The 26,575-nt window shown below is 40.7% G+C and overlaps 2 protein-coding genes across 3 annotated transcripts in view; one reads left to right on the forward strand and one right to left on the reverse strand.

Annotated features, from left to right (window-relative positions):
* The window catches only part of DCAF13 (DDB1 and CUL4 associated factor 13), a 29,115-nt gene extending 25,029 nt beyond the window's left edge, over window positions 1-4,086 (reverse strand). The window contains exons 1-3 of one of the 2 annotated variants that reach the window (XM_028110922.2): window positions 3,835-4,086; window positions 800-999; window positions 116-223 (exon numbers count right to left, since the gene is read on the reverse strand). In XM_028110922.2, coding sequence (XP_027966723.1) covers window positions 116-223; window positions 800-999; window positions 3,835-3,904 — 378 coding nt within the window. In that variant the 5' untranslated portion in view covers window positions 3,905-4,086. The remainder of the gene's footprint in view (window positions 1-115; window positions 224-799; window positions 1,000-3,834) is intronic. The other variant, XM_028110916.2, reaches the window with a different exon arrangement.
* A 107-nt stretch (window positions 4,087-4,193) lies between these two features.
* Window positions 4,194-20,009, forward strand: SLC25A32 (solute carrier family 25 member 32). The gene is made up of 7 exons (XM_028110934.2): window positions 4,194-4,578; window positions 10,322-10,472; window positions 12,470-12,555; window positions 13,690-13,850; window positions 14,214-14,327; window positions 14,658-14,803; window positions 15,981-20,009. Exons 1-7 carry the CDS (start codon window positions 4,425-4,427, stop codon window positions 16,120-16,122), a joined length of 954 nt encoding a protein of 317 aa, XP_027966735.1. The 5' UTR covers window positions 4,194-4,424; the 3' UTR covers window positions 16,123-20,009.
* The last annotated feature ends 6,566 nt before the right edge of the window (window positions 20,010-26,575 follow it).

Below are 26,575 nucleotides of genomic sequence, written 5' to 3' on the forward strand. Positions count from 1 at the left end.
AGTGATTTTGGGTTGTGAAACTCAAAAACTTGGAACAAATAAATGAATTCAGAAAATATTAGCTCAGTCTTACACATGTTTTAAAGAGTTAATGACTTAATTGCATTATACTTACAGTAAAAAAAGAAGTCCCACAAAAGCGAGTACATATTCCTCGTACAAAACCTTCATGTGCTTGTATTGTACGGATACATTTTCGTTTAGTCAAGTTCCAAATTCTAACCTATGGTAAAGCATACCAGGAAATTTTAGTGAACTATAAACACAAAACGTTCAGGCGCAGGAGTAGTACTACGTTCCAAGAAAAATAAATTCAAACTGAAAGGGCTATGACTCATTCTACCAGACTGCTAAAAACAAAATCCTCTAGTTTAAAATACTGTGGTGCATATGGATAGTGTATCAACAAGCAAAAAATTCAATCTGTTAAGTACTCTGTTGATACTAGTTTAAAGTGTTTCAAAGCTTTTTCTTGCCAGAGTGGAAATAAGTGTTGAATCATTAATAACATCCTCTGTGGGGAAAAAAAAAAAAAAATTTCACCAATACCTTTACTACTGTAAACATGCTTGAGCCTTCAGCTCAATTGAGCCTTCAGCTGCTATGTTTCTAATTTCTGAGGCTTAGATGAGAAACTACTGTAGTCTGTAATTCAAACAGAATTCATTCTTGAGAATAGAAAACAGGACATAGAAAAATGAAATCAAATCAATTAAAATCCACAGTAACGCAAAACTAAAGAACATTTGCCACACAACTATTTTTAGTTTAAAATAGCAATGTTTAGAATGACACTTGCCTCTCCATCACATGCCCCAGAAAGGACAGTAGCCAGGCTCTTTGGATGCTTTGCCAAGCAATTGACTCCATCTCGGTGACCATCCAGAGAAGCAAGGAATGGTTTTGCAAATACCCGTTCCAGTTTGGTAGCATTTAAAGCCCTTACGTATTCTCGTGGGACCTCAAAAGGATGTAAGGTAGGATCATAGTTTCTTGGAACTGAAATAAAAACGTCTCCTCTTAATAAAATAATTAGCTTTTAATATTTCCTGTGGTCTTCTTCAGCTAATTATTCAATTTGTTACTCAATAAGCCTTTGTTAGGAACACTGTTCTATGCCTAGCACTGTGAAAAATACAAAAGCAGATGACATTTTACGCAGAAACCTTTCCAAAACTACCGGAAAATCATGGAATGCATACATCTTGCAAAACAATAGACCCTACGTATAACCTCAGCTTTTCCTTTTATATGTCTGACTACATTCTTTAAATGGATTGTAAAGCTTTCATGGGCAGGGATTTCACCACTTTCTTCACTTTACTACTTATGCCTAGCACAGTGCTTGGTACAAAACAAATATATGACAAATGTTTACTCAACCGAACTCTAAGCTCCTTTTGAGGCAGGGAACACTTAATCTCCAGCACTAGTCACTATACTGACAGGCATACACTGTTGTGATTATGATTACAGTTACTTTTTATTGAGCATTTCACACATTTGTTTACTTATTTAAAAAAGTTTACCATGTCCCAGGCACTGTTCCAAATACTGTATATTAACTCATTTAAATTCCACAGCACCCTATGGGGTAAGTTCTATTACTATTTCCCATTTTATAGCTGAGAAATTGAGGCACGGAGAGGTAACATGCCTATGAAGTGATAAAGCCAGGATTCAAACCAAAGCAGTCTGGTTTCAGAATCCATGTTCTACTAACTATTATGCTATGCTCCCAAACATGTTGTCTCAGTTAACAGTTGGGCTTAGGAAATATTTCTAAGCACACATGTCTAAAAAACCCTTAATGTTTAAAAGGAAATGCATTTTCTTACCCCACATCTTCACCTTGCTGTCTTTGAATCTCTAACTCCCTATTAACGGTACTATATCCAACATTCAATCAAAATTTACAAGGAAATAACACCTAAACAAGAATGAACGAATAAAAAAAGGTAACAAATGGGGCGCCTGGGTGGCTTATTTGGTTAAGCAGCTGACTACTGATTTCGGTTCAGGTCATGATCTTGGGGTCCTGGGATTGAGGCCTGCGGTGGGCTCTCCACCCAGAGGGGAGTCGGCTTGAGATTCTTTCTCTCTCTCAAATAAATAAATAAATAAAATTTTAAAAAAGGGGGTAACAAATGTCTTCCTCGATTTACGTTTTACAGAGCTCCTAAACTTCTATTTTTCCATTTTGCTATTAAAACTTCCATCAAAGGTGCCTGGGTGGCTCAGTCAGCTAAACATCTGCCTTCAGCTCAGGTCATGATCTCAGGGTCCTGGGACTGAGCTCTGGGACAGGCTCCCTGCTCAGCAGGGAGTCTGCTTCTCCTTCTCCCTCTGCCCTCCCCCTCTCGTGCTTGCTCTCTCTCAAATAAATAAATAAAATCTTTAAAAAAAAAAACCCACTTCCATCAGAAACTATAAAGAAATAGGAAGATATAGAAAATAAGACACTCAATAACATCAGATGACTAATAATCTCCTAACATGGAGTGTCTATGGCCAGCCAGTCACTCACTCATTCCTTCCTTCAGACATTTATAAAGCAACCACTATGTGCCAGGTGTTGTCTAGACACAGTGGATATAGAAACAAAAAAGATTCTTCCCTTCTATGCAAGCTCAGTCTGATGGAAAGGACTAATAACCAAAATAATCATGAGACAATGTGATACACACTCTGATGTTAGTACAAAAATGTGATCAAAGCACAGAGGAAGGGTGCTTTAAATGGGCTGGGGGGGGAGGCAACTCCAGGGAATAAGTATGCAAAGATTATTGTTCAGAGGAAGGAGCTAAATTGAGTAAGGGTGTGTGCACAGGACATCTGAAAGAGAAATGTCTGAAATGCACTCAGATCTCCAAGGGTAAATGTAAGCTACTTGCAAGGAAAGTAACTAAGTGAAATTAGAGAGGAAGATGGGACCAGAGGTTCAAGGAGCAGGGATGATGTCAGGTCCAAATGACATAAACTAATCTGCATTTTAGAAACATTACTATCTTGTTACCTAACCTGTAAACATCTTGTGAACAGAGACCACATATTTACTTCTCAGCATTACTCATATATATGTGGATAATCTCTACTACTCAGTCAAAATACTGAAATATCATCCGAGCCTCATCTTCTATGGCTTATCCCCCTTACTCAAACTCGGAAGACATGGCCCTTCTCTTATGCTTTATCTTTATTCCTGCCTTAAGGCCTTTGTTATTCTCTTTTCAGACATGGGTAGTCCCTCGTCATTTAGATATTATGATCTATAAATGATAAGCAATCAGGATGCTAATGGGAGAACAGACGAATAAATAAGAATAAGACCAATAAGTAAGATTTATTAATTTCATTTTAGCCATTTTCCCCATCAGACTTCTGCACAAGGGTTTAGAAAATCGATGGCTTTACGTTTCACTTTTGTCTCCTTCCACATTTAGAAGGACGTAACTTTAAGTAAAGTGGCCAAAAGTTCGAGAGGTTTAAAGAAGCCTGTCAAATCCTTGAATTCCCGAGTTTGGCTTTCACGTTCCACTTCTCAACAACTGGAATCTGAGAAAAATCAGAGAGCAGCAGCTGGAAAGGGGAAGGCGGAAGCATTCCAGGTATGACCAACTTTCCCCCTTACCACTAGAAAAAGCTCTTCAAAAACGGCCTTGAAGAGAAGTTACCTGCTACCCAGTCCCGCAACGTCCTTATCTGTACAAAGTCGGCCTCGGCAAAAGGGAACAGGGAAAGAACCAGACCGGAGCGCCAGTGTGCCCCCCGCTTTGCTCCGTGGAAGCTGAGGCCAGACTCTAGGCGGGCAGACTCCCTAATAACTTGTCTCACCTCTTTGTAAGTCCAGCTTGGTTTCGCGGACATAGTTGTCCGGGTTCCGGCTCAGCATCTTCACCTTCATTTTGGCGGCTAGTTGTCCCAGACCCCCTAAGGCTTTCCTCCGCGTTCGGGTTACCCCCGCCTCCTCAGCCACATGCTACTTCCGCTTCAATACTACTTCCTGTCATGTGACTTCCACTGTGTGGAAGCCAGCTGCCTCAGCAGGACCCTGCAGCGCTCCGTAGTTCTGCTGACCGAGGTTGGCCGAGGTGGTTCTTAGCAGTGCTGTCGGTTCCGTTTCCCTCGGCCCGAAACGCCCGCAGCTGGGGGCGGGGCGGGGAGGGAAGGGCGGGGACTTGGCAGAGGCCGGCGCCCCGCCTCCTTCGCGCTCTCTGCTGGCGTGACGTACTACCTCGCGCCTCTCACGCTGGCTCTGCGCTGGGGTCTCTCCGTTTAGTTACCGCGTCCTAGCGCTGGTCCCGGAAGTGGGCTCGCCCCCCCGCGGTTTTTGCTCCTGGGCGGCGACGGTCGCCACGGTGGCGGCCACTGCATCTCCTACCACCTCCGCGTCCCTGGGCGTGGTATCAGCGGGCCCTGGGACTATGACGGCCCAGGGCCAGTCGGCGTCAGGGTCGTCGGCGTGGAGCACGATATTCCGCCACGTCCGGTACGAGAACCTGGTGGCGGGCGTGAGCGGCGGGGTCCTGTCCAACCTCGCGCTGCACCCGCTGGACCTCGTGAAGATCCGCTTCGCCGGTAAGAGCCCACTCGTACCCTGGGCTCCTTCTCCTCGCTGGTACCCGAACTGGGTGATAAAGAAGCAAAAGGAGGCCTTGCTCTCCCCTGCCCCTTGCATACTACAAGGCGAGCGTTGAAGCAAATGCTGCTTATCCGGCCTCACCTGGAACTAGTTGAGGAACGGGAGCCTAGGAAAGGGATCCGGCCGCCCTCGTCCCAGTTCCCCAAGTCTAAGGAATGGAGAACAGGGATAGAAAAGTCTGAGAAAAGTTCAAATTGGCGTAGGATGGGGGACTCAACGCCGTATTTGTAAAGTGAGAAAGGGATTGGCACATTTTAGGGTTTAGCCCTCGCATGTGCTAATCATTCACCAACCTCTGGAGGTACTTTGAAATCTTACGGTAGCCACATGTTTGGCAGCTGAGCTGAGGAAAAAGTGGGCTACCGCGTAATCCTCAGCGGGTGGCTGGGAATAGGTTTGGGATAGGATTCTCTTGAAGGCTTGTTTTTTGGTGTTTATAGTGTGGTACAAAGTCCTATGAAGGAATAGATAGCTACCATCCAAATGCTATTTTTTTAAATTGACGTTTATTGAATTAAGTGCAGGGAGTTAAGTGAAATTTACAAAGCACCTTAGAAGTTAAACCCAACAGTGAATTCCGGAAAAGATAGTTTCAAAGAAGATCTTGATAACTTTACTGGGAAACTATTTTCTGGCATTTGGTTTTCTTACTACTACAAGTTCTGCCTTGAGAATTAGATCTGCAGAAGTGGTTCATCTTCAAGAGTCAGAATGATTCTATCCGCCTAAAATATATTGTTTTCTTAATATTTGTAGACTGCTGTATAGGATACAGACGTACCTAAACAAAGTTCTTATCCTCAAGGGATTTACGGTCTAATTGTAGGCTTGAGTGTTAGTCACATAAAAGATAATTCTAAGACAACATAAAATCGAGGGCAAAATCCAAATATCAAAATATGAGTAGAGACAGACTATCAGGAGAATTATAGATTGCTGACGGCCATATGTAGCTGTATCTGTAAGATTCCGTTAGATCTTGAGGTTCCCCACAGAAGGACTGATATTTTGACAGCTGGAAAGGAGTCAAGAAGCCATTCTACAGAGGAAAATCAGTGAAAATTACGCAGAATACTTCTTGAAAGAAAACCCAGAAAGGCATATAGTCTCCATGGAGTTTGTGACACATGCACAGATAAAAATTATGATGACAAGTAACACTGAGCATTTACTAAGAGCAAGGCAATGAACTAAGAGTTTTACATGCATTATCTATCTCATTTACTACCCTGAACAACCCTGTGAATGTATTATCTCCATTATACAAATGAAAATAATAGAAGTTGACCAACTTGCTCAAGTCTCAAGTTTATAACGGCATAGATGTGGGATTTGAACCCAGGCAGTCTAATTCTAGAATGCTTTGACTCTTAACCACTCACCATTCTACCTCTAGGACTCCCTAGTATATGGTGGCTTGAACATGAAGAAAAGAATTTTGGATTTGGCTGCAGGTACAGGCCTGTATGATTTGGTGTCTCCAATGTTTTGTCTAGGAGAAGAGGTGACAGTTGGGATGATCATTGAGGAATAGTGTTGGCTTGGTGAGTTTAAGAGTGTGCTAGGAAGCAGATTGTGCCTGAAAAAAGGGAATTCTTGGTACCTGAGAAGATTGGTAACCTTGATGAAATGGGGAGTCTCAGGAAACCAGTATGGCCAAGGTAATATGTAAGATGATTGAGCCTGGATGGGAGGACAAAATTAAAGATCTAGGAATCAAAGTAGGACTTTGTAATGATAAAGTGTGGCTGTGAAATGGTGATAGAAAAGAGGAAAATTTAGGAAGATGAATAACTGAAATCAAAATAGTTGATTGGCCATCAGCATTAATGCTGTAGTTTTTAGGCTTCATGAAACTTACACCCTTGTAATGAAATTTTAATTACCTAGTGACGGGGGTATTAGTCTTGAATGTCCCATTAAACCAAACCTGGAATAGTTCAATGAGTTCAGGTGCAAATTGGAACTCAGAAGTGTCCAGAGTGGTAGAAAGATTAGAAATCACTTGTGAGAAATGACTGATGAACTAGTTTGGCTGCAGGTGGGTGGAGGGCAGAGACAGGTGTTTGAAGAGCTGCCATGTGTGAAAGGGATTTATCTTATGAGTTCATCTAAAGACCAGGTGGAGGTTGAGTGGAAATGACAGGTAAGCAGATTGTGGCCTGCCCCAAGTGGGGGTGCTCAGAAATGAAACTGGTGATACCTGGAAGTGGTTCAGGGCTAGATGACAGTAGGTAGAAGATACTCTTCGTTGAGTGGAAAGGTCAGTCGGATGAGGTGATTGTTGAGGACCCTTCTAACTTTAAGATACAATTTTAAATCATCCAAGAATGATGAGAGAGAGGTGTGCCTGGCTGGCTCAGTTGGAGGAGGGTGTGACTCGACCTTGGGGTCGTAAGTTCAAGCCCCATGTGGGATGTAGAGATTACTTAAATAAAACTTAAAAAAAGACTGATGAGAGTGAGAATGCAAGCCCCAACGAAGAATGAGGTATAAAAATAGTTTCTAAAATAACCTGAAAGCCTAATAATCCATAAGTTAATCGAGGAACCAGAATGTAAAATCAAGTAACAAGAATATCATACAGTCCAGTTTTGTATATATAGGGTAATACTGCAAGACCCTGTAGCTTAAATAAACTAATACTCACTTAATGCTTGCCGTGTGCCATACATGATTTTAAGGGCTGTATATGTATTAATTCATTTAGCCCTTTGTAATTTTTATAGTTAGGTTCTATTATCTTTCCCATTCTGTGGATGAGATAACCACAGAGTAATCAGGTAAGTGACACAGGGTCACACATTAAGTGTTGGAGTGGAAGGGGGCTGCAAACGAAATTTAGTGGCTAGCGAAGAAAGAGGAAAATCAGGAGAGTGTGGTGTAAAAATAGCCCAAAGAAGAGTGTTTAGGAGGCAGACAGTCTTAGGTGCTGCTAAATGGTTGGTGAGAAAGAGGATTCCCAAAGTTCACTTCGGGGGCTTTGGAACACTTGCAGTAATGGGTGGAGGACCAAATCACAGGGCAGTGGGCAGTTCATACTATCACACCGTTGTCCTACTCCCTAGCCTAATTTCCTACCATCCCTTCTCTCCATCAACTGTACACTTTTCACCAAAGCCCTCATGTTCTCCCAGACGGTGCCAGGCACTGGGATGCTTGCATGTTATCTACACCAGCTAGTGCACTTGTCTAGAGACAAACCTTCTCTCCTTTCCCCAAAGACAAGTTTCTAATCAATCTTCAAGGCTCTACCCAAGCATTTCTCTCACGTTCCCTGTCACTCTACTGCATCTCCCCCCTTCCTTCTATACAAAACATTTTTTGTGTGTTTCTTCTGTAATCCTATAGCACTCCATTCACCACAGTGCTTGTAACTTTGCAACGTGATTGTTGCTGTTTGGCCTTGAAGATTATGTCTTCCTCAGGGTCAGGGTTTGTGTCCTACTTACGTTTAGATTCCCCCTTTGCCTGGCAATAATAAGGAGTCAATAAATAGTTTTTCAATTTTTTTCTAAATTGATAGGTGTACAAATGAATATTTTTCAGATTTAAAGATTTGATCCTAACTATATAGTGGAGACAAGATTATAGTATCAGAGAAGTATAGGGTATAGAATGTTGTTGCCTGTTACTGAGATACTTAATACTCTACTTTTATAATCAAGTGACCCGTCAAAACAATAAAGAAATCATTGGTTCATACCCATGAAAAGCAGATGGTGTTTTTGTGGTTTTGTTTTTTACCTCAAGAGAGAAACTGTGTTGTGAGCTTATTATTGAAAGGAAAATGGAAAGAAATTTATCAGGAGAATAAGAGATGTGAAATTCAAATTCTGATGCTTATCCGAAAGATTATGAAATAAACACAGCAAAATATTTCTTGAGAGCCAGTCCCTCTATTACTTGCTTTTTTAAACTTGGTATCTTGTATAAACTTGTCAGCAACCTGTGAGGTAGGTCATATTTATCCCCGTTTTATAAATGAGGATGCTAAAGCTCAGAAAGATTAAGATCATGTAGCTAATTAGGGAAATTAGATATCAAACCCAGGTCTTCTGACAAAGCCTCATGTACTTTAATCTCATTTCATGGTGTAACATTGTCAGGTTAATGATGAAAGAAATTGACTTTCTCCCTTTCCCTGGCAATGTTAAACAGTGATTCTTTGCCAGGCTGTGTTATGTGGTGGAGTAGTGGCAAAGGGGACAATGAACTGGGCATGCTTTTATATGGCCAGAGGACTGTAATTTTGTATAAACTAGAGGGCAGATTCAGTATGTACTTAAAACCTTTGACCCATATTAATTCCCATTCTAATAGTTAATTCTAAGGATGTAGGAATTTGAATGTTGCACAGAATATTCTCTAGAAACCTCTTAATAATAGCAAAAAAAAAAAACTTACATGTCAACTAGGGGAATGATTGTACAAATGATGGGATATCTGTGAGAGGGAAAACCATCATACCATTTTAAAAAATCTTTTGATAGTCTATTTAATTACAAATAAGTTTATAATAACAAAGAGGAATTCTCACAGTATACTCTCAAGTGAAGAAAAAAGCAGTATACAAAACTATAGTAAAATTCCAACTTTAAAAAATCTAGATTATAAATTTGACATTCTTTCATTCCATTTCCCCATAGGAAACAGAAGGCACATTCAAAATAAGATAATTCAGGGCGTGGGAGGGGAGTGGTTGCTTAACAGGACCGTTTACAAAGATAGGAGATTATAGCAAAACCACAAGGAATACTGCAGTATTCTGGAGCTAGAAACCGTTTGGGCTGTTGCCACCTGAAGGGCCAAATGTCAGGGGGAAGGAGGTCACTGAGGGAGGGCCACCTTGAGAGGAGCTGTGACTGGCAATAGAAAAGTGCAGCCCGCCTAAGGCAACCCCATAGGAAGGGAGGTAAAAGAGTAAATACCTGCATCTACTCTCTTGCATCCCTCTGATCTCTTGTCAGGCCTCCCCACTAGCCCAACTCAACTAGAAACTAGAACACAAGGTCAGGCTGCTAGGCAGAACGTGGTAGAAAGGGATAGACGGTGGATCTGGAAAAGAAACAATATTCAGGATATAATAATTGAGCAAATATATATTGAGCACCTACAGTGTACAAAGCACTAAGATAGGAGTAGAAATATTGCATCGAAGAAGTAGTAGTCTCTGCCCTCAGAGAGCATCTTCCTACTGGGCAGCCAGAATAATTGAACAATAATGATTGCAATGAAGAGTGTTTTTATTATGGTAGGGAAAGTATGGTATGCCATGGGTGCAAAGAAACTTGAGCTCATCTAGGGGATAGGAAAAGGATCACCAAAGGAAATTATTAAACAGACCTGAAAGAGGAATCAAAGTTAGCTGTGTAAAGGAGTTAGGTGACTGAGAAGACAGAGTGTTCATGGCAGACAGAATAGCCTGTGTAAAAGCTTTAAGGTTCAGAGACCGTAAGAACTGAAAGTTGTTGAACATTCTAGCAATATGCATCAGATGTTTTAAAGAGAAATTAATAAAGAGTAAATAATTCCAAAAAATAAAGAGAAATATTTTTCTGTATCTAAAAAGGGTTTTCTTCTGAATTTATCTCCATACTATGACTATGTGATGTCTGTGTTTATATGTGATTCAGAGCTAGAACTTTCCTGTCACCTAATTTTGTGCCTTTACTGCAGTGAGTGATGGATTGGAACTGAGACCAAAATATAAAGGAATTGTGCATTGCTTGACTACCATTTGGAAACTTGATGGACTACGGGGACTTTACCAAGGAGTAACCCCAAATGTGTGGGGTGCAGGTTTATCCTGGGGACTCTACTTTTTCTTGTGAGTAAATCTGGGAGATTTCACAGTATTAAATAAAAGGAGTTTTTGTTTTCAGTGATCTGTACATTTCAGTTGATGAACCAAGATGAGTCATTTCATCAGTTTCTCTGAATAGGAAAGGTCAGAAAGAGCAAAAGGCTTATTACTTTCCTTCTCTGTCAGCTATTATCAGAGGCATTTGGTCTGGAAGAAAGTTCTAAATAGGAAGAAGGTGAAGGATGAGTTGGAGAAACGCTCTTAGAGAAGCCACCTCTGTGAGGTGAATTCGGGAAGATGCCTTATCAAAGTACTCCTGATTCGTAAGGAAGTTGGAAAGCCGAAGAGGACGTGTCTTGGGGTTCTCATAAGAACACATATAATGGGAGCCCTTCTTGGGAACAGAAAGTAAAAGCCAATGCGCGGCTAAAAGAGCTTGAGGCACATCCCTTCTTGCCACCTATTTGACCTGCTCCATCATCTTCCTAGCTCGTTCATTTCCTTCCTCCTTCCCCTGTCAGGTATGGTCACCGTGTGAAATAGCTGCAATTCTGTGAGCAGTGAAGAAGCTGCAGAAGGTGCCTGTGACAGGCACACTGAGCTTACTGACTGTGCAAGAACGTGGGAACAGAGCACTGCATTGCAGGAGCGCTTGCTGCCTTTGATATTTGAACCTGAATCCAGGATGGGGAGGCTTGTCTTTGTTTTATAGATGGCATTTTTAGGAGAACATCAGGACCTGGTCTATCTGCCTTTTTCTCTTTTGTGTTGTATATTTTACTTTATCTGCCATAATTTTATGGCAGTATCCAAACCACAGTCATCTTGGCGGTGGGGAGGAGCAGAGGGGGAGAGAGAATCTTAAGCAGGATCCCCACCCAGCGCACAGCCAGGTGTGTGGCTCGATCTCACAACCCTGATATCATGACCTGAGCCAAAGTCAAGAGTTGGAAGCTTAACCAACTGAGCCACCCAGGTGCCCCCAAACCACAATCTTAAAATATTTTTTAAGTGAATGCAAAACAGATTCAAACTTAGTATTGTTTAAAAATGTATTTTTCTTCTTTTTGGTTCTGAAACACACTTAGATGGGTGAAACTATAGGTATAAAATGGATTCTATTATGAATTTTAAGTTGTGTAGGTTCTCTAAAGAGAGTTTCTAAGGACATGCTGTATGAATGTAAGGATTATGTGATGAGAATTTCTTTAAAAAGTGTACTTGTTTCATGTTAGAATAGTATTGGTAAAGTTTGGAAGGATTTATGTAGCTGAACTCTTCTTCCAAGAGGAAAATGGAAATTGGAGTTAGAAGAGGCTGATCGGACTCCTCTGCTGAGAAACATTGAGTGGCTCTCAATTTTCTGCCAGATAAAGCCCAAGTGTCAGTCTGCCACTCAAGTGTGTCTCAGTTTTCTCTGTCTTCCCCGGCCGCCCTTATTATAATCTTTGCTCATGCTCACCTGTTTCCCCATTGAAACTGTACCTGTCTCCACGCCCCACCAGTGCCACCTCCTACACAAGCCTTCTGTGATCTCAGCCCTAGTTTCTCTAGCTCTTATGACACCATCTCTGTTGTCTTTATTATGATTACTTGTGTGCTGCCTGTGGTCCTTGTTAATCCACCAGGAAGGACCCACCGAGTGTTTTAGGTGGTAGAATTGCCAACCACAGTACCTGAACATGGTGCTCAGCACTTCTTTGTTAGGGGCCCCCTTTTGTCCTTCTGCCTTGTCTGCCCCATTGCTGCACCACTGCTACGGCCCTCCGCCTCCCAGTTTTCCTGTTGTCGCTATTAATTGGTTAAAAATATTTTGCGTATGTAGTGGTAGCTGTATACATTTCCGGGGGCGGGATGGGTAAACTCTTAGAGTAAACCATTTCCAGCAAATCCATTCTTGGTTGCCTCATGCATTGACTTCTGGGGTGCTGCTGTTAAGTTACACACATTTTAAAACAGACTTTACTGCTCTATGACACCTATCAAATATTTATCAAACTGCTTATGTTTAATTCTCTTAGTTACAATGCCATCAAATCATATAAGACAGAAGGAAGAGCGGAACGTTTAGAGGCAACAGAGTACCTCGTCTCCGCTGCTGAAGCTGGTAAGGCAGTGTGTGAAATCTAAAACAGCAACTACCAACTTGATTTTCACTTTTGTTTTTTGTTTTGTTTGCTTTTTCCCCCCATTGAACAATAGAGTTTGAGTATGCTTATGTAACCAGTTATCACATGGAATTTCTTAGAAAGCAGCTATTCTTATCAGTTAATCTGGACAGATTTCAAGAATTCTAGTTATCACAAAGGAAGTAAAATTTAGAAAAGTTATGAATTCCTGATAGTTTAAGATGATTTGGTATGGTGTTTTCTTCAATTAAAGTATGATTTCGGTTTTCAAATTAGACAGTTTAGTAGCCTTGTTTAATTGTCTCATGTATGTGTAATATTCTGAAGAGAAAAGCAGAACAGGACCCATAAATCTTTGTAACTCATACTTTGACACTTTGTTTACTGATAGCTCTTGTCTTAAAAAATCTACTCAGTTTTGAATACCTAGCTGCTAGCACAGGCCTGAATCACAATGGGACTTAGTAAATGTTTGTTGAATGAAAGACTACTTAGGAAACTCAGCAAATGAGAAACTTGACCAGATGAAATTCTTCATATACAAAATTGTCACTTTCTGTAAAGAATGTAAAATACTATTTATCATGTAGTTCTTTAAGTTTTGAGATGCATTAGCCACTTTGGATTTGAGGAGGATTGTGGTAAAGTTGGGCTGGATATATATATAGGCACGTGTAGGAATTATTGAGGTGTTGGCTGCCTGATCCTTTTCCCCTAATATCCAACCCCTCTGGGTTACACTTTGTCCTGCTCCCAAATATTTATATCTTATCAGAGTCTGCTTCCTAGGACTCCCATCTGTTCTCTACACCAAACCATACTGTTTAGGAGCCAGGACATCTTTGCTGTCCTCACACCTCAAAGGGACAGTGTTTCACATTTCCATTTCTCTTTTAATTTACCTCCCACTAACCGAGTGAGGAACTTTTTATGACCACCAAAAACTGTGGCTACCCTTTAACCCTCAGACTTCCTCAGATACTGTATCTCACTGTTTCAGGTACAACCCCTGGGCAACCCATTGTTTATATTAAAGGACTGTTTTCAATCTGGATTGTCGTAAGTGACAAAGTACCTGTATGCTGAGTAATCTTATTTAAATTTGATTTTAGGAGCCATGACCCTCTGCATTACAAACCCATTATGGGTAACAAAAACTCGCCTTATGTTACAGTACAATGGTGTTGTTAACTCCTCACAACGACAATATAAAGGAATGTTTGATACACTTCTGAAAATATATAAGTATGAAGGTGTGCGTGGATTGTATAAGGTAATGAATTATCAGTATTTCTTGAATAACTGACCATTGTAACTTCCCTTGACTCTGTTGTCTGAGTTCTGAGTGACCTCTGGTCAGTCCTGAAAAGAAGCCAGACTCAGGCAAGAAACAGTTTAGTGAAAACCGAAGTTCTAGTTTATAAACAGAAATTGTGCTTTAATCTGTTTATCCTGATTACCATAAGGTACATCACCATGACACTGGTGGGTGTGAGAAGGCCTGTCTAAAATTTTGTACAGTAACCATTTCTCTAAGTCACACATCGAGGTCACCCATTCCTTACTCCCGTCCCTGGAAACTGTGGTCCTTTGGGAACTGGCTTAGTTTTTGTTTTGTTTAATTGTTCCCTTTTAGGGATTTATTCCTGGGCTGTTTGGAACATCACATGGTGCCCTTCAATTTATGGCATATGAATTGTTGAAGTTGAAATACAACCAGCATATCAACAGATTACCAGAAGCCCAGTTGGTAAGATGGTTCTTTATTAAAAAAAGAAAAAAAAAAAAAGGATATCATTTACGTTTATGAGCATTTAATAGATGGAAGTTTTGTTATGTTTACTTTGGTAATATTGCTATGATGACAGCTGCCACTAATTTAATTTACAGTTAAATATTTTATAGGCAAATGACACATGTTAAAAATAGAACCCCTTATTTGCTAGAGCTTGTGTTAAATGGGGAAACCATATTTTTCACTCTCAGATCCATTTAAACGTTTTCCTATATAATGTTAACTTTTATATTTGTAGAGGAATCCCGTCTAAAGAAAAATAAATGTTTTGTTTTGTCATTTTAGAGCACGATAGAATACATATCTGTTGCAGCACTCTCCAAAATATTTGCTGTGGCAGCCACGTACCCGTATCAGGTCGTGAGAGCCCGTCTTCAGGACCAGCACATGTTTTACAAGGGCGTGCTGGACGTGATCACAAAGACATGGAGGTGAGAGCATGTGGCGTCTCAAAACAGCTTTCAGGAGCTGCCCTGCATGCCTCCAAGTATCCGGTTGCTGTTAGTTGGGTAGCAAAGGCCACTTTGCTGTGGGGAAAACATGGCTGGTGGCCCCTGCTTTTCTGTTTCCCATTGACTACCTGTCCCTCTGGGACTATTAAGTCCCACAGACTTAATCTCTGAGGCTTGATTCCTTCATTTGTAAAATCAGAAAATCTAGGCTGACAAGGTTGTTAAAAAAATCAAATGAGATTAGGGCTCCTGGGTGGCTCCGTCGGTTAAGCATCCGACTCTTGATTTTTGGCTCAGGTGATGATCTCAGGGTTGTGAGATCAAGCACTGTGTCAGGCACTGCACTGGGCGTGGAGCCTGCTTGTAATTCTCTCTCTCTCCTTCCCTCCCTCCCTCTCCACCCACCCCCACCTGCTCACACTCTCTTTCAAAAAAAAAAAAAAAAACTGTGCTTCAGCAAATTAATATACCAAAATTTAGGTGTCATAAGATAGTTGAATGGCATTGAATATAGGAAGTCATAAAAACCCTAGTTTAATATAATTAAACTGCTACTTGCACGATAACTTGTAAACAGTTGTCTCCATATATAGAAGAGATGCTCGCTCTTCAGCCTGTGGATAAACTGTTATAGGTAGACATCCCCATATTTTTCTGTAATTCTGAAAGGCCAGAGCAGAATATTTAGGATGTTTACATTGAGTTCAGTTCAGTAAATATTTATTGAGAACCCAAGTGATAAGTTCGAAGGCCATATTTCCATTCTAGGCATTAAGGAAATAAAGTTTTGTTTTTGTATGTGCTAGATTTAGTGTCACCTTGCATTTATATAAGCTATAAGACTTTTAATGCGTACATTAGTTAATCAGTTAATGCTCCTGTGTGCTTGTATGTTTAGAGACATTTGAAAGATGGTTGTCATTATAGCACTTTTCAGTTTTGGAGTGCCTCTGCCCTCTCTTCCTGAGTCAGTCACAGAAGGAATGGAAGCCCCTACAAATAGCTCGTAAACTACATTACTTCAGCATGTCGAAAACATGGACTTAAAGCACGGGGAGGCTTGAATGCTGATTCCATGCCCTGTGCCAATTAAACTTTTGTATCGTCAGGTTAGCTATGTAGGCAATTAAGCATATATCTATTTTTCCCTCTAAAGGAAAGAAGGCATCGGTGGATTTTACAAAGGAATTGCCCCCAATTTGATTAGAGTGACTCCAGCCTGCTGTATCACTTTTGTGGTATATGAGAATGTCTCACATTTTCTACTTGACCTTAGAGAAAAAAAAAAAGTAAGCTAGAAGAAGATAATTCCAATACATCTGCTTAAGGGAGCAACTGTTCCTTTCTTTGTGTTTGAGATGTAAACCTCGGAAGAAGACTGCACAGCAACATGGTTCACAATGGAAATTGGTCTGTAATCATTAGAAGTCAAAGAACTGCTAAGACTTTGCAATGTTTTTCTGCTTTTTGCCTTCCCCATATGTATGGGACTTGGCTACCTCTGCCAGAAATGGCTCCCATCAACACAATAGTATAACTGACATCAAGTGGAGAGTTTCAAATTTCTGTATTTCACTGTTCACGTAGAAGCTGATTACAGCATTTGCTAAATGGATTAGATAAATGTGCTTTTTCTGAATTCATTTGCCTGGATTGGCTTTAAAATCAGTCTCTGTGCAATAGAAAGAAAATGGCTTCTGAAAAGAATTATCATTGCTGTTTCAAGGGCAAATTAAACTTTAAGGATTTGCTGGGAAAAGTACTGCTTAAATCCAGACCATTTTTGAATTGGGAAATTTTGGTAAGAAAAAAAAATACTGTAAATGTGCTTTAGTTTTAATTCAACTGGAATGTGCTAACTAGGGAAATTAGAGAAGTTATATACTTAATTTGAGAAATATCTGATATTTGTTGTCATTCTGTCATTAATTTTTTTCTCCAGTGGCTCTTCCATAATTTAAAACGTAATTGTGGATCCAGTTATTATATTTTTTGACATAGGTACTTAGTTTCTCTTAAACTTATAAAATCTGAATTAGAATCTAGCTTTGTCAGCCCTAACTTAGCATATTTGGCTATAAATCACTAATTGGCTGTAGATGACTAGTAGATCACCTCATACAGATACTGGAATGATTGGAATGTGTTTTTTGAGAAAGTGTGAAAATAAGAAACTAACTTCCTACTTCAGCTATCAGATATATGGGTTCAGATCCCAAATAATGAATAATCTCCATTGGTTGTTCATATTCAGGTTTAAATACAAATTACATTGATGGCCATTATTGATTTTACTTCTTTAAGCCATTGTAAATATCTATAAAAGCCTGCCCCAAAAGGATGCCAGAATAATATTTCTATTTATCATAAACCTTTATGAATGCTGTTGCACTTCCATCTATTTGTTGTAAATAAAACATTGTGGTTTTCAAAGCCATATTTAAATGGTTCTTTGAAAATAGGTCTATTTTTTATATTTTGAAAATGGCATTGTTTTAAAAATATGAAACAGTAAGTATCTAATTGTATTTAATCTCTTGTAACATGCACAGGAATACTTTATAAATTAAATGCGATGTATTTTTCCATGCTTCTGGATTTACTATAATTAATATGAAATTACTGTTTGGAGTTTTAGAGGTAGTGTCATTGTTTGAATGCCTCCTGTGTACCCCCAAATTACTAAAACATAATTTCTGTCTTCTAAGAGCATTCAAGCTTGCAGAAAAAATAAATAAGCATTAAGTAACTAATAATTCTAGACTAACAGGCAAGAAGATTTCTACAAAGCTCTGTCAGAGTTCTGTGAAAAGAGAACTCATTCCACTCATGCAACAACAAATTGTTACTGAGCTCTTGCTCTGTGCCATGCCAGCACTGGAGATACAGCAGAAAATAGGCCAGACAACATTCCTGCCCTCACTCGCATTTTAGTGCGAGTGACAAAAAACATCAATTATGCATAATACAATCTCGGATATTAAATGCTATGAATAGAACTAAAACAGAGTTGGAAATAGTGCTGCTATCTTAGGATGGTTAGGGTAAGGAAAGACCTCTTGGAAGAGGTAATATTTGAAACATTTTGAAAGAAATGAGGAAGCAAGCCACAATGAGATAAGGAAACGTTCTAGACAGAGAAAATATGAAGTACAAAGGCCCTGAGGCAGGAATTAATTTAGCTGAAGGGGATGAGTGAGGAGAGGGTGACCAGGGAGGAGGAGGTTGGAGAAATGGCCCTTATAGTATGGTAGGAAAGAGTACAGGATTGTCTTTAAATTTCAGCTTTCCCATTTGCTATTTGGCCTCAGGCCAACCAAGTTTTCTCATGTAACATGTGTCTTAGATTTGTTCCCTTGTGGGGCGCCTGGGTGGCTCAGTTGGTTAAGCGACTTCCTTCAGCTCAGGTCATGATCCTGGAGTCCCGGGATCCAGTCTCACATCGGGCTCCCTGCTCAGCAGGGAGTCTGCTTCTCCCTCTGACCCTCTTCCCTCTCATGCTGTCTATCTCTCATTCTCTCTCTCTCAAATAAATAAATAAAATTTAAAAAAAAAATAGAAGATAAAAGATTTGTTCCCTTGTGGATGAGGATGATATGAGGATTCTTGGGCAAGTGATTATTGAGGGAGTGCTCTTATGAGAATCTGTAATGGAGTGAAGAAAACAGAAGTTTCAGCCTGACCCTACAGGACACTCTGCATTATGAATTAGACCACAGAGATTGTCCTGCCCTGAGGTGAGAGGCTGGGCTATTGTGTTCTCACATCAGGCAGTCATTGACAACCTGTCACAGGGAGGAGGGGAAGCGGGGAAGCTAGGTCCCTCTCAGTCAAGAGCAATCCTCCAAATAAGGTGGAGGTGACAGCCCTTAGCAGCTGGGATATGGGTGTACCAGCCCTGTAAGAAAAAAGGGATTTGGTGGGTCATCAACAGCGTCTGCCAATGAGGATATTAAAAAGTAGGTAGCTCATAGGATCATTGATCGGATTAAATGGATCAGTCCATGTAAAGTGCTTAGCATTTTACAAACATTAGCATGGGCCAGATCTTATAGGCTGGTCAGGGGTTTAGATTGTGGGAGAGATCATTCTAGCGATTGTATGAGGAAACAATTAGGAGACAAGAAACAAGAGTTACTAGTTACGAAGCTTACCTAGTGAAGAGCTGGTGATAGCATGGACCTGGTTGATGGAGTTGGAGATAGTTTATAGCTTGGGGGGAACTAGAGCAGGGTTCATGGAAGGGAAAACTTGAAGCTTGGCCTTGATGGTAGAGATTTAAAAGGGAACCATGGAAAAAAGCACAGGTGACATGTCTTGAGCAGTGTGTTGTCAATGCGGTAATAGAAGGAAGAAATAGAAGAGAAAGCTGAAAGACCAGGACCAGAATGTGAAAACTCTGCCTCTTCCTAAATGTGTTTGGGTTTTATTTGATGAGTAAAAGAGAAATGAGAGTCATTAACAGAACAGAGAGACATGGTTCCATCTTAAGGGTGACAGAAGACAACCAATCAGATAAGAGGAGCAAACTCAAAGGGAAGGGGTTATCAACCATGTAAATATTTCAGTAAGATGAAGATGAATGTCACTGATAACTTTAGGCAGATTCAAATTATAGAGGCTGAAGACAGATTGCAAGCAGCTAAGCAGGTGGGGCAAAGAGCAAGTATTCATTTCACTCTAGGCTCTTTCTTGGATTTCAGCAGATAAAGGAAAGGTAGAGAGAGAACTTTAGCTTGAAAAAGGTACAGGGAGTCTAGGAAAGGGTGCAAGTGGGGAGGTTGGCCAAGGGAAAACCAGAACACGATCGTAAAAATGCTCGAAGATTAAGATCTAGGCCAAAACAAAACTTGGAGCTCAGCATCAGAGAACGAACCATACGGTAGAATGTGAACCAAGACAACGTTGGGTGCCACGCCTTGTGAAAAGAAGGTTGTTATGTTGTCAGTATGTGCTTTTGTAGTGTGGCAATTTTCGAAGGTTGTGTTGTTTAAAGCCATACTGGAGAAGGGATATCAACTAAAAAGTACGTTTGAGTTCAGGAGTCATCAGAGCAAGGTCTGTCTTTTGAATGTAGACACATTACTGAACATAAAATCCTCCAGACAGAGTGTTATTACTTTAATAGCAAGGCCTCTTTAGTGATTGTAGAATTACAGAAATAAAATACCGTGAAATGATTTAACTGTTTCTTTTCTTAAAATGTATTATTTAACATGCAGAAAGTATGTGAAGTTTTGGGTTACTTTGGGTGAGGTCTTAAATTTCTTTCGGAGTGAGTGAGTAAGAAATGGCCTCTGGAAGTATCTGTAGTGAATACCTTGTTACTGGCTGCTTGGCATCTGTTTCTCCTATGAGACTAGTAGCTGGAATTCCTTTTCAGAACCTCTCCCTCCAGTCTCACCTTTGTGGTTTAGATGGAATTGGCCTCACCTGCCCCAGAGTGGCCCTGATTAGCAGAGCCAATCTACATGTGCCATCTCTGTTCATAATGAATGTTTGGAATTGACACAGTTGCCTAAGCTGCCCCAGTTGGATGACTCTGAAAAAGACATTTTTTTTCCTGTGTATCCTGACGTAAATTCTTTGTTGTGTCATCCGTTAGGATTTGTGTCCTAATTCGCAAAGCTCCTCAAAGCCAATTCAGATTATGAAATGGGAAGTGGGAGTTTGGAGTCAAAACCAGGGAAATGACAATGAAAATTGAAAGAAACTAGGACCTAAATCATGTCATACGAGATTCTGGATCAGTTCTGACCCCCAGCTACATGTACCTCTATAGTTTTCATTTGAGTGAACCAATAACTTTATTTCTTAAGCCACTCTCGTTGGATCTTTCTATTACTCGCTGTGACTGGAAGCCTCCCAGATGACACAGAATCTGTGATACAGACCCTTAAGTCTGTGTGTCATTTTCCCATCAACTGTCTTGATGTTGAACTCTCGTTTCTATGGAAATTGATGTTATCTTTAGGAAAAAGGAGCACTTTGTGACCCTTCCATAGGTTGTATAGGTTTTTGAAAATATTTTTACCTTAACTGAAAAACATGTTATTTAATATTTACAAAGAATTAAAGGGGTTATTCACCTCACCATGAAAAGCATGAAAGAAGAAGACGGACCAGTAACCTTAGAAAAATAACTAAAATCTGCTGTTGGAGAAGGTCCAACTGTACAAGTATTGGATGATTTGAAAGTTGTCCCCAACGTATTTTCTGACATCAAATATTACAAAATTGTGTGTTTATATTAAATCTCAGTATATATTAATTGTGATGCCAGGCAAGGCTAGAAAGTGATAAAACCAATTCATACTCAACATGTCAAAAAGCAACAAGATGCTTTTGTTAAGTGATTCACCTTAAACTCTTTCTCATCCAGGCTTTAAACAATTTCATAAATAGGGGGCGCCCGGGTGGCTCAGTTGGCTGAGCATCTAACTCTTGATTTCAGCTCAGGTCATGATCTCAGGGTCCTGGGATTGAGCCAGCATCAGGCTCCCGGCTCAGCAGGGAGTCTACTTGTCTCCCTCTGCCCTTCCCCCTGCTTACGAGCTCTCTCTCTCTCTCTCTCAAATAAATCCTTTTAAAAAAAACTAATTAATTCATAAATTGACAAGGTAAGTGAAGCATGAAATATTATCCTTAGTAGTAGTAAGGCTGAAATTAGAGAATGAGGCTTGTATCTGTGTAAAAGAGGGCTTCCTTATACTAAGGCTGAATCATACAGACCTACCCATCCAGCCACAGAGAGCACTGGACCAACACTCTTACAGCCTGTCCTTGAAAACACAGTAAGGAGGGGGTGCTTGGGTGGCTCAGTCATCAGTTGGGTGTCTGCTTTGGCTCAGGTCATGCTCCCAGAGTCCCAGAACTGAGCCCCATGGCGGGCCCCCTGCTCAGTGGGGAGTCTGCTTCTCCCTCTCCCTTTGCCCCTCCCCCCCCCGCTCCTTCTCTCTCACACACTCACTTGCTCACTCTCACTCAAATAAAATCTAAAAAAAAAAAAAAAGGAGATACAGGGCTGAACTCATGCTGTGAGGAGCTTGTTCCCAAAGAGGAGGGAGAGAAAGCACCACTCATGCTCACTTCCTTGTCCCCAACTCTTACCAACTGATCACACTCTATCAAAGTCCAACCAGGAGACAACACATAGCAAATTTAACCAGGAGAAGATTAAGGAATTGCTAAGCTATGATAAATATATTACAGGAACTCTAAACAGTACCTTAAAGCTGAGAAAGAGTAGCCATGGAAGGACAAGCTTGGAAGAGGGGTCCCCCTTTGAAATTCAGACCTCTTGAAGGAAGTGCCATTGCAGACCACTGGATGATGAGAAAGTCTGCTGGGTTTACTGGATCAGAGCTGGTTTAGAATTACATAATAGGGGCAGGAAAAGATCCCTTAGGACACAAAGCCAAGGCTAGTTGAGCAGGTGGCCAAGGGGGAGTTGGGACATTTTTGCAGGTGCAAAACCAGGGCAGACTTTGTCCACGTTGGAAAGGCTTCAGGAACAACTCTGGGACAGGCAAGCCGAGACTTGTGGATGGGCATGCTGGGGAATTGGGGGCGCTGCTGCAGCAGAGGCCAGGAGTATGTGGCGTCCCTCTCAAGTGCAGCAAGATAATCAGACCACCGGGGCTGGGGCTGCAAGTCCTAGTTAAAGGACTGTGCATTCTGGGTGTGCAACTGGAGCAAAGTACCACCAGATAGACACACACATCACTGATAGGAGCAAGAAAAAGCACACTGCAGCACACTGAAACTAGGAAGACAAGCTTCTTTCGTCTGCAATGTCCCTCCAGTAGTCTCTTAGCAGGCTCCTTCTAAAGGAGAAATAGTTAGAGGCCAGTTCATTATCACAGCTGTAGGTACTGAAGATAGAATTTAGAGCTCAGAAGCAATAAATTGATGAGTAGTTTGACCCTTTGGAATACTTAGCTTCGTTTGCAACCTTCTACACACATTCCAATGCCTGCACAAGGATGGAGAAACTAACTATTTTAGCCCTAGCATGAGACAGCTCTCCCGGTAAGTGAAGTGCCTGCCCTTCCCCCATATGAGAAAACAAAGCCCAACAGTCATGGAATCCATTGCTGGCTATATTAAATACTCCTCAAATTCAGTCATGATCCCAATGAATGTTTTGTTAACTAAAGACTACGTACATTGTAAAGTTGACCTCCACCAACTTTTATACAAAATAAAAATGGGAAGGAGAGAAAGGAAGAAAAGGGTTAGCAGGTATAAACAGGCATATAACAAAGAGAAAATATCCAAAATTACCACAGTCCTGGTTTCTGTCCTTGTTCACAAGGTCGTAGTTTGTATCTATAGCTTCCACCTTTAACTACCCATTCCACATTTTCCTTGCCCACAGCCACAACCCACAGCTTTGGGTGAAGTCGATCCAAATTCTCCTTTCTGAAAGGTCTGGATCCCCAGTCACTGTCTTTTCTGGTTCCTGCAGTTCTCCATTAATCTTTGACATGGAAGTACTAAAAAGAACCTCAGAAAATATTCTGGGTTCCAAACACTTCCACCATAGTAGCAACCAATTCCCCTTGGTAATTGGGATCCATCAGCAAAGCCGATAGATTAACCTCCTGTTTTTCACCTGTTGATTCAGTGGTATAAAGAGTGCAAAATGGCCAGGTGGCCGTCTGTGGTGGGTACCTACCATATTCTAACACATATGCCCCCTGATGTAAACAACCTATTTCTACTTGAGCATAGTTGGTCATTAAGTCCATGATTATGTTATATGGCAGAAGGAATTCTGCAAGTGTAATTAGGGTCCCTAATCAGTTGGCTATAATCCAGAAGGAGATTATCCTGGGTGGGTCCAACCTACCTAATCAGGCAAGCCTTAAAAGCAGACGATTTCTCTTGCTGGTCTGGAAGAAAAACAGCCATGTTGTAAGAGGAGGGGCCACATAGCACGCACCTGGGAGCGACCTCCCAAGAGTTAAAAGCAGTCCTCACCTGACATCAAGAAAACAAGCTATTCAACACAGCTGCAAGGAATTGGATGCTGCTCACAATCACGTGAGCTGACAAGAGAATCCTGAGTGTCAGATGAGATAACTGAGCCAATATTTTTATTTCAGCCTAGTGACACCACGAGGAGAAGACTCGACTAACCTGTACCTAGACCCTTGGCCCACAGAAACCATGAGATAAATAAATTTGTGTTGTCTTACTCTACTAAATTAGTTATGCAGTCAATAAAAAACTAGAACAGTCCCATCTTCCAATTCAGTGGAACTACTTTTGTGTCCCCTGGTGGAAGCAGTCCCCTCTTGGATACCAAGATCTCCAAACCAGCCATTCAAGGTTGCCAGGACAGGAAGCAAAAAGTCTACAAATGAGTTATTAGGTATAATAATGAGAGAACACACTCTCACTTCCACTGCTTCTATTCTGGCTACAGGAGGGATAACAGCATATAATGATTTCTGATCCAAGCACATAGTGTATCTTGTAAGACAAAGCCCCATTCTTCTAGGATGTTGTCTACTGACTGGTACCATAATGAGTCCTCAATAAGCCATTTCACCCTTCCTTTAGACTAGCCACTCCTAGGTGATGGGGTATGTAGTAAGACGAGTTAATTCCATGGGGTGAACCCCATTGCTGTGCTTCTCTGTTGTAAAATGAGGTTTCTGGATCTGAAGCAGTGTGGAGTAGAATGCCATGACAGTGGTTAAGGCATTCTGTGGGTCCATGCATAGTAGTGCCGGCGGAAGTATTATGGGCATGGAGGGCAAATCTATATCCAGAATATATGTCTATTTGCATGAGAATGAATCTCTGCCCCTCCATGGTAGAAGAGGTCCACTAGGTGTCTGGCTTGTCCTCTCAAGGAATGGTGCCAGTGTTACATACTCAATGCTGGTCTCTACTCAGTAACACTAGCCAGGCCAACCTTTTAAGGGAAATAACATGTTGTTGAACAGCCTCCATCCTTGCCACCATGGCCTCTTTGTTCATAGGTCCATTGAACTAGCACTGGCATGTCTGGGGAAAGGAGCTGACATCAATAGTGTGTTATTTTGTCTATCTTATTATTAAGAGCCTCCTCTGCAATGGATGTTCTTTGGTAGACATTCACATGGAACCCAAGTATCTTCACAGTCTATGCCAATTTAAAGAGGTCTGAACTAACGTTCTTGTCCCCACACAAAATGTCCTTAATCCCAGTCCCATTTCTCAAAATTTTTACCCATCTTGGTTAACTTCTCTTTTCAACATTATTTCATCTAGACTCCTTTTCACCCAATTTTCCTTTCCAGATATTCTGAAGCAAATTCCAGACATCATACCACTTTACCTTAAATATTGTAGTACCTCTAAAAGATAAACATTATTCAAAAATAACCACAATATGGGGCGCCTGGCTGGCTCAGTCAGTAGAGCATATGACTCTTGATCTCGGGTTTGTGAATCCGAGCCCCATGTTGGGTGTAGAGATTACTTAAAAATAAAATCTTTTTAAAAAAACATTCTATTTATTTAAATAGCAAATGAGAGAGAGAGAGAGAGAGAGCATGAATGGGAGGGGGGCAGAGGGAGAGGTGGAAGCAGGCTCCCCGCTGAGCAGGGAGCCCTATGCAGGGCTTGATCCCAGGACCCTGGGATCATGACCTGAGCTGAAGGCAGATGCTTAGCCAGCTGAGCCACCCAGGTGCCTCTTAAAAATAAAATCTTTTTTTAATAAAGATTTTATTTATTTGATAGAGATAGAGAGAGGGAGAGCACAAGCAGGGGGAGCATCAGGCAGAGGGAGAGGGAGAAGCAGGCTCCCTGAGCCTAACGTGGAGCTCAATCCCAGGACCCTGGGATCATGACCTGAGCCGAAGGCAGCCACTTAACCGACTGAGCCACCCAGGCGCCCAAAAATAAAATCTTAATAAATAAATAAATAAATAAAAGTTAAAAAAAAAAATACCAGTATTCATACCTAAAAAATAAGCAATTATTTGATATCAAATATCCAGTTAATGTTCAAATGTCCTCAACTATTTCAAGCATCCAATTAAAGTTCAAACATTGAGATGGGCTGATATGATAGTAAATCTTTTAATCCATGTTTTTTCTTTCTCTTGTTTTGCAATTTATTTTTTGTTGAAGAAACCAAGTTGTCTTTCAAGTTTCCCACAGTCTAGATTTGCTGATTATGATTGTTATGTCAATTAACATGTTCTTCTATCCCCTAAAAATATTCCTAAAATTTAAGGGTTATATCTGGAAGCTATATCAAATTTAAGTTAGATTGTTTCTTGGCAAAACTACTTGGGTGGTGTTACTTTCATTAAGAGGTACATAGTCTGGTCCCTTCCTTTTTGGAATGTTAGTCATTGATGGTCATTGCTAGATCCCTTAATTCATGAGGGGTTGAAAATTGATATTCTAATTCCATCACTCTTTGTTTGTTATCTATACCAATACACACTACAAAATACATACACACTTCTATAAGGACAAATTTCCCTTCATCAACAGTTTGGTCACCCAGAAATGTGGTTCATATTGAGAAAGTAGAATAAATGCTTGGTTTTTTCTATTTACCAATTTTCAAAGTAACAAGTTGGTTTGCTGGCATCCTCCAAGTTGACCAATGAATTTTATGTTAATATCATTATGAACTTCTGCATTAAAACATATTTGATGTGTTGTAAACCATTGCAAGTTGTTATCCTTATTGATGCTTACATTGTACCATCTTTGCCAGTGGGAACCAATTCAAGC

Source organism: Eumetopias jubatus, unplaced genomic scaffold (genome assembly GCF_037043125.1).
Source record: "Eumetopias jubatus isolate StellerSeaLion01/CBP00866 unplaced genomic scaffold, mEumJub1_p1.0 scaffold_4, whole genome shotgun sequence".
NCBI classification, from domain to species: Eukaryota; Metazoa; Chordata; class Mammalia; order Carnivora; family Otariidae; genus Eumetopias; species Eumetopias jubatus.

Bases quoted from the DNA above. Each gene is read 5' to 3' on its own strand.
- SLC25A32 (XM_028110934.2), top strand. From the start codon at position 4,425: ATGACGGCCCAGGGCCAGTCGGCGTCAGGGTCGTCGGCGTGGAGCACG. The intron at 4,579-10,321 runs GTAAGAGCCCAC...CCTTTACTGCAG, and splicing joins CGTGAAGATCCGCTTCGCCG to TGAGTGATGGATTGGAACTG. The intron at 14,804-15,980 runs GTGAGAGCATGT...TTCCCTCTAAAG, and splicing joins GTGATCACAAAGACATGGAG to GAAAGAAGGCATCGGTGGAT.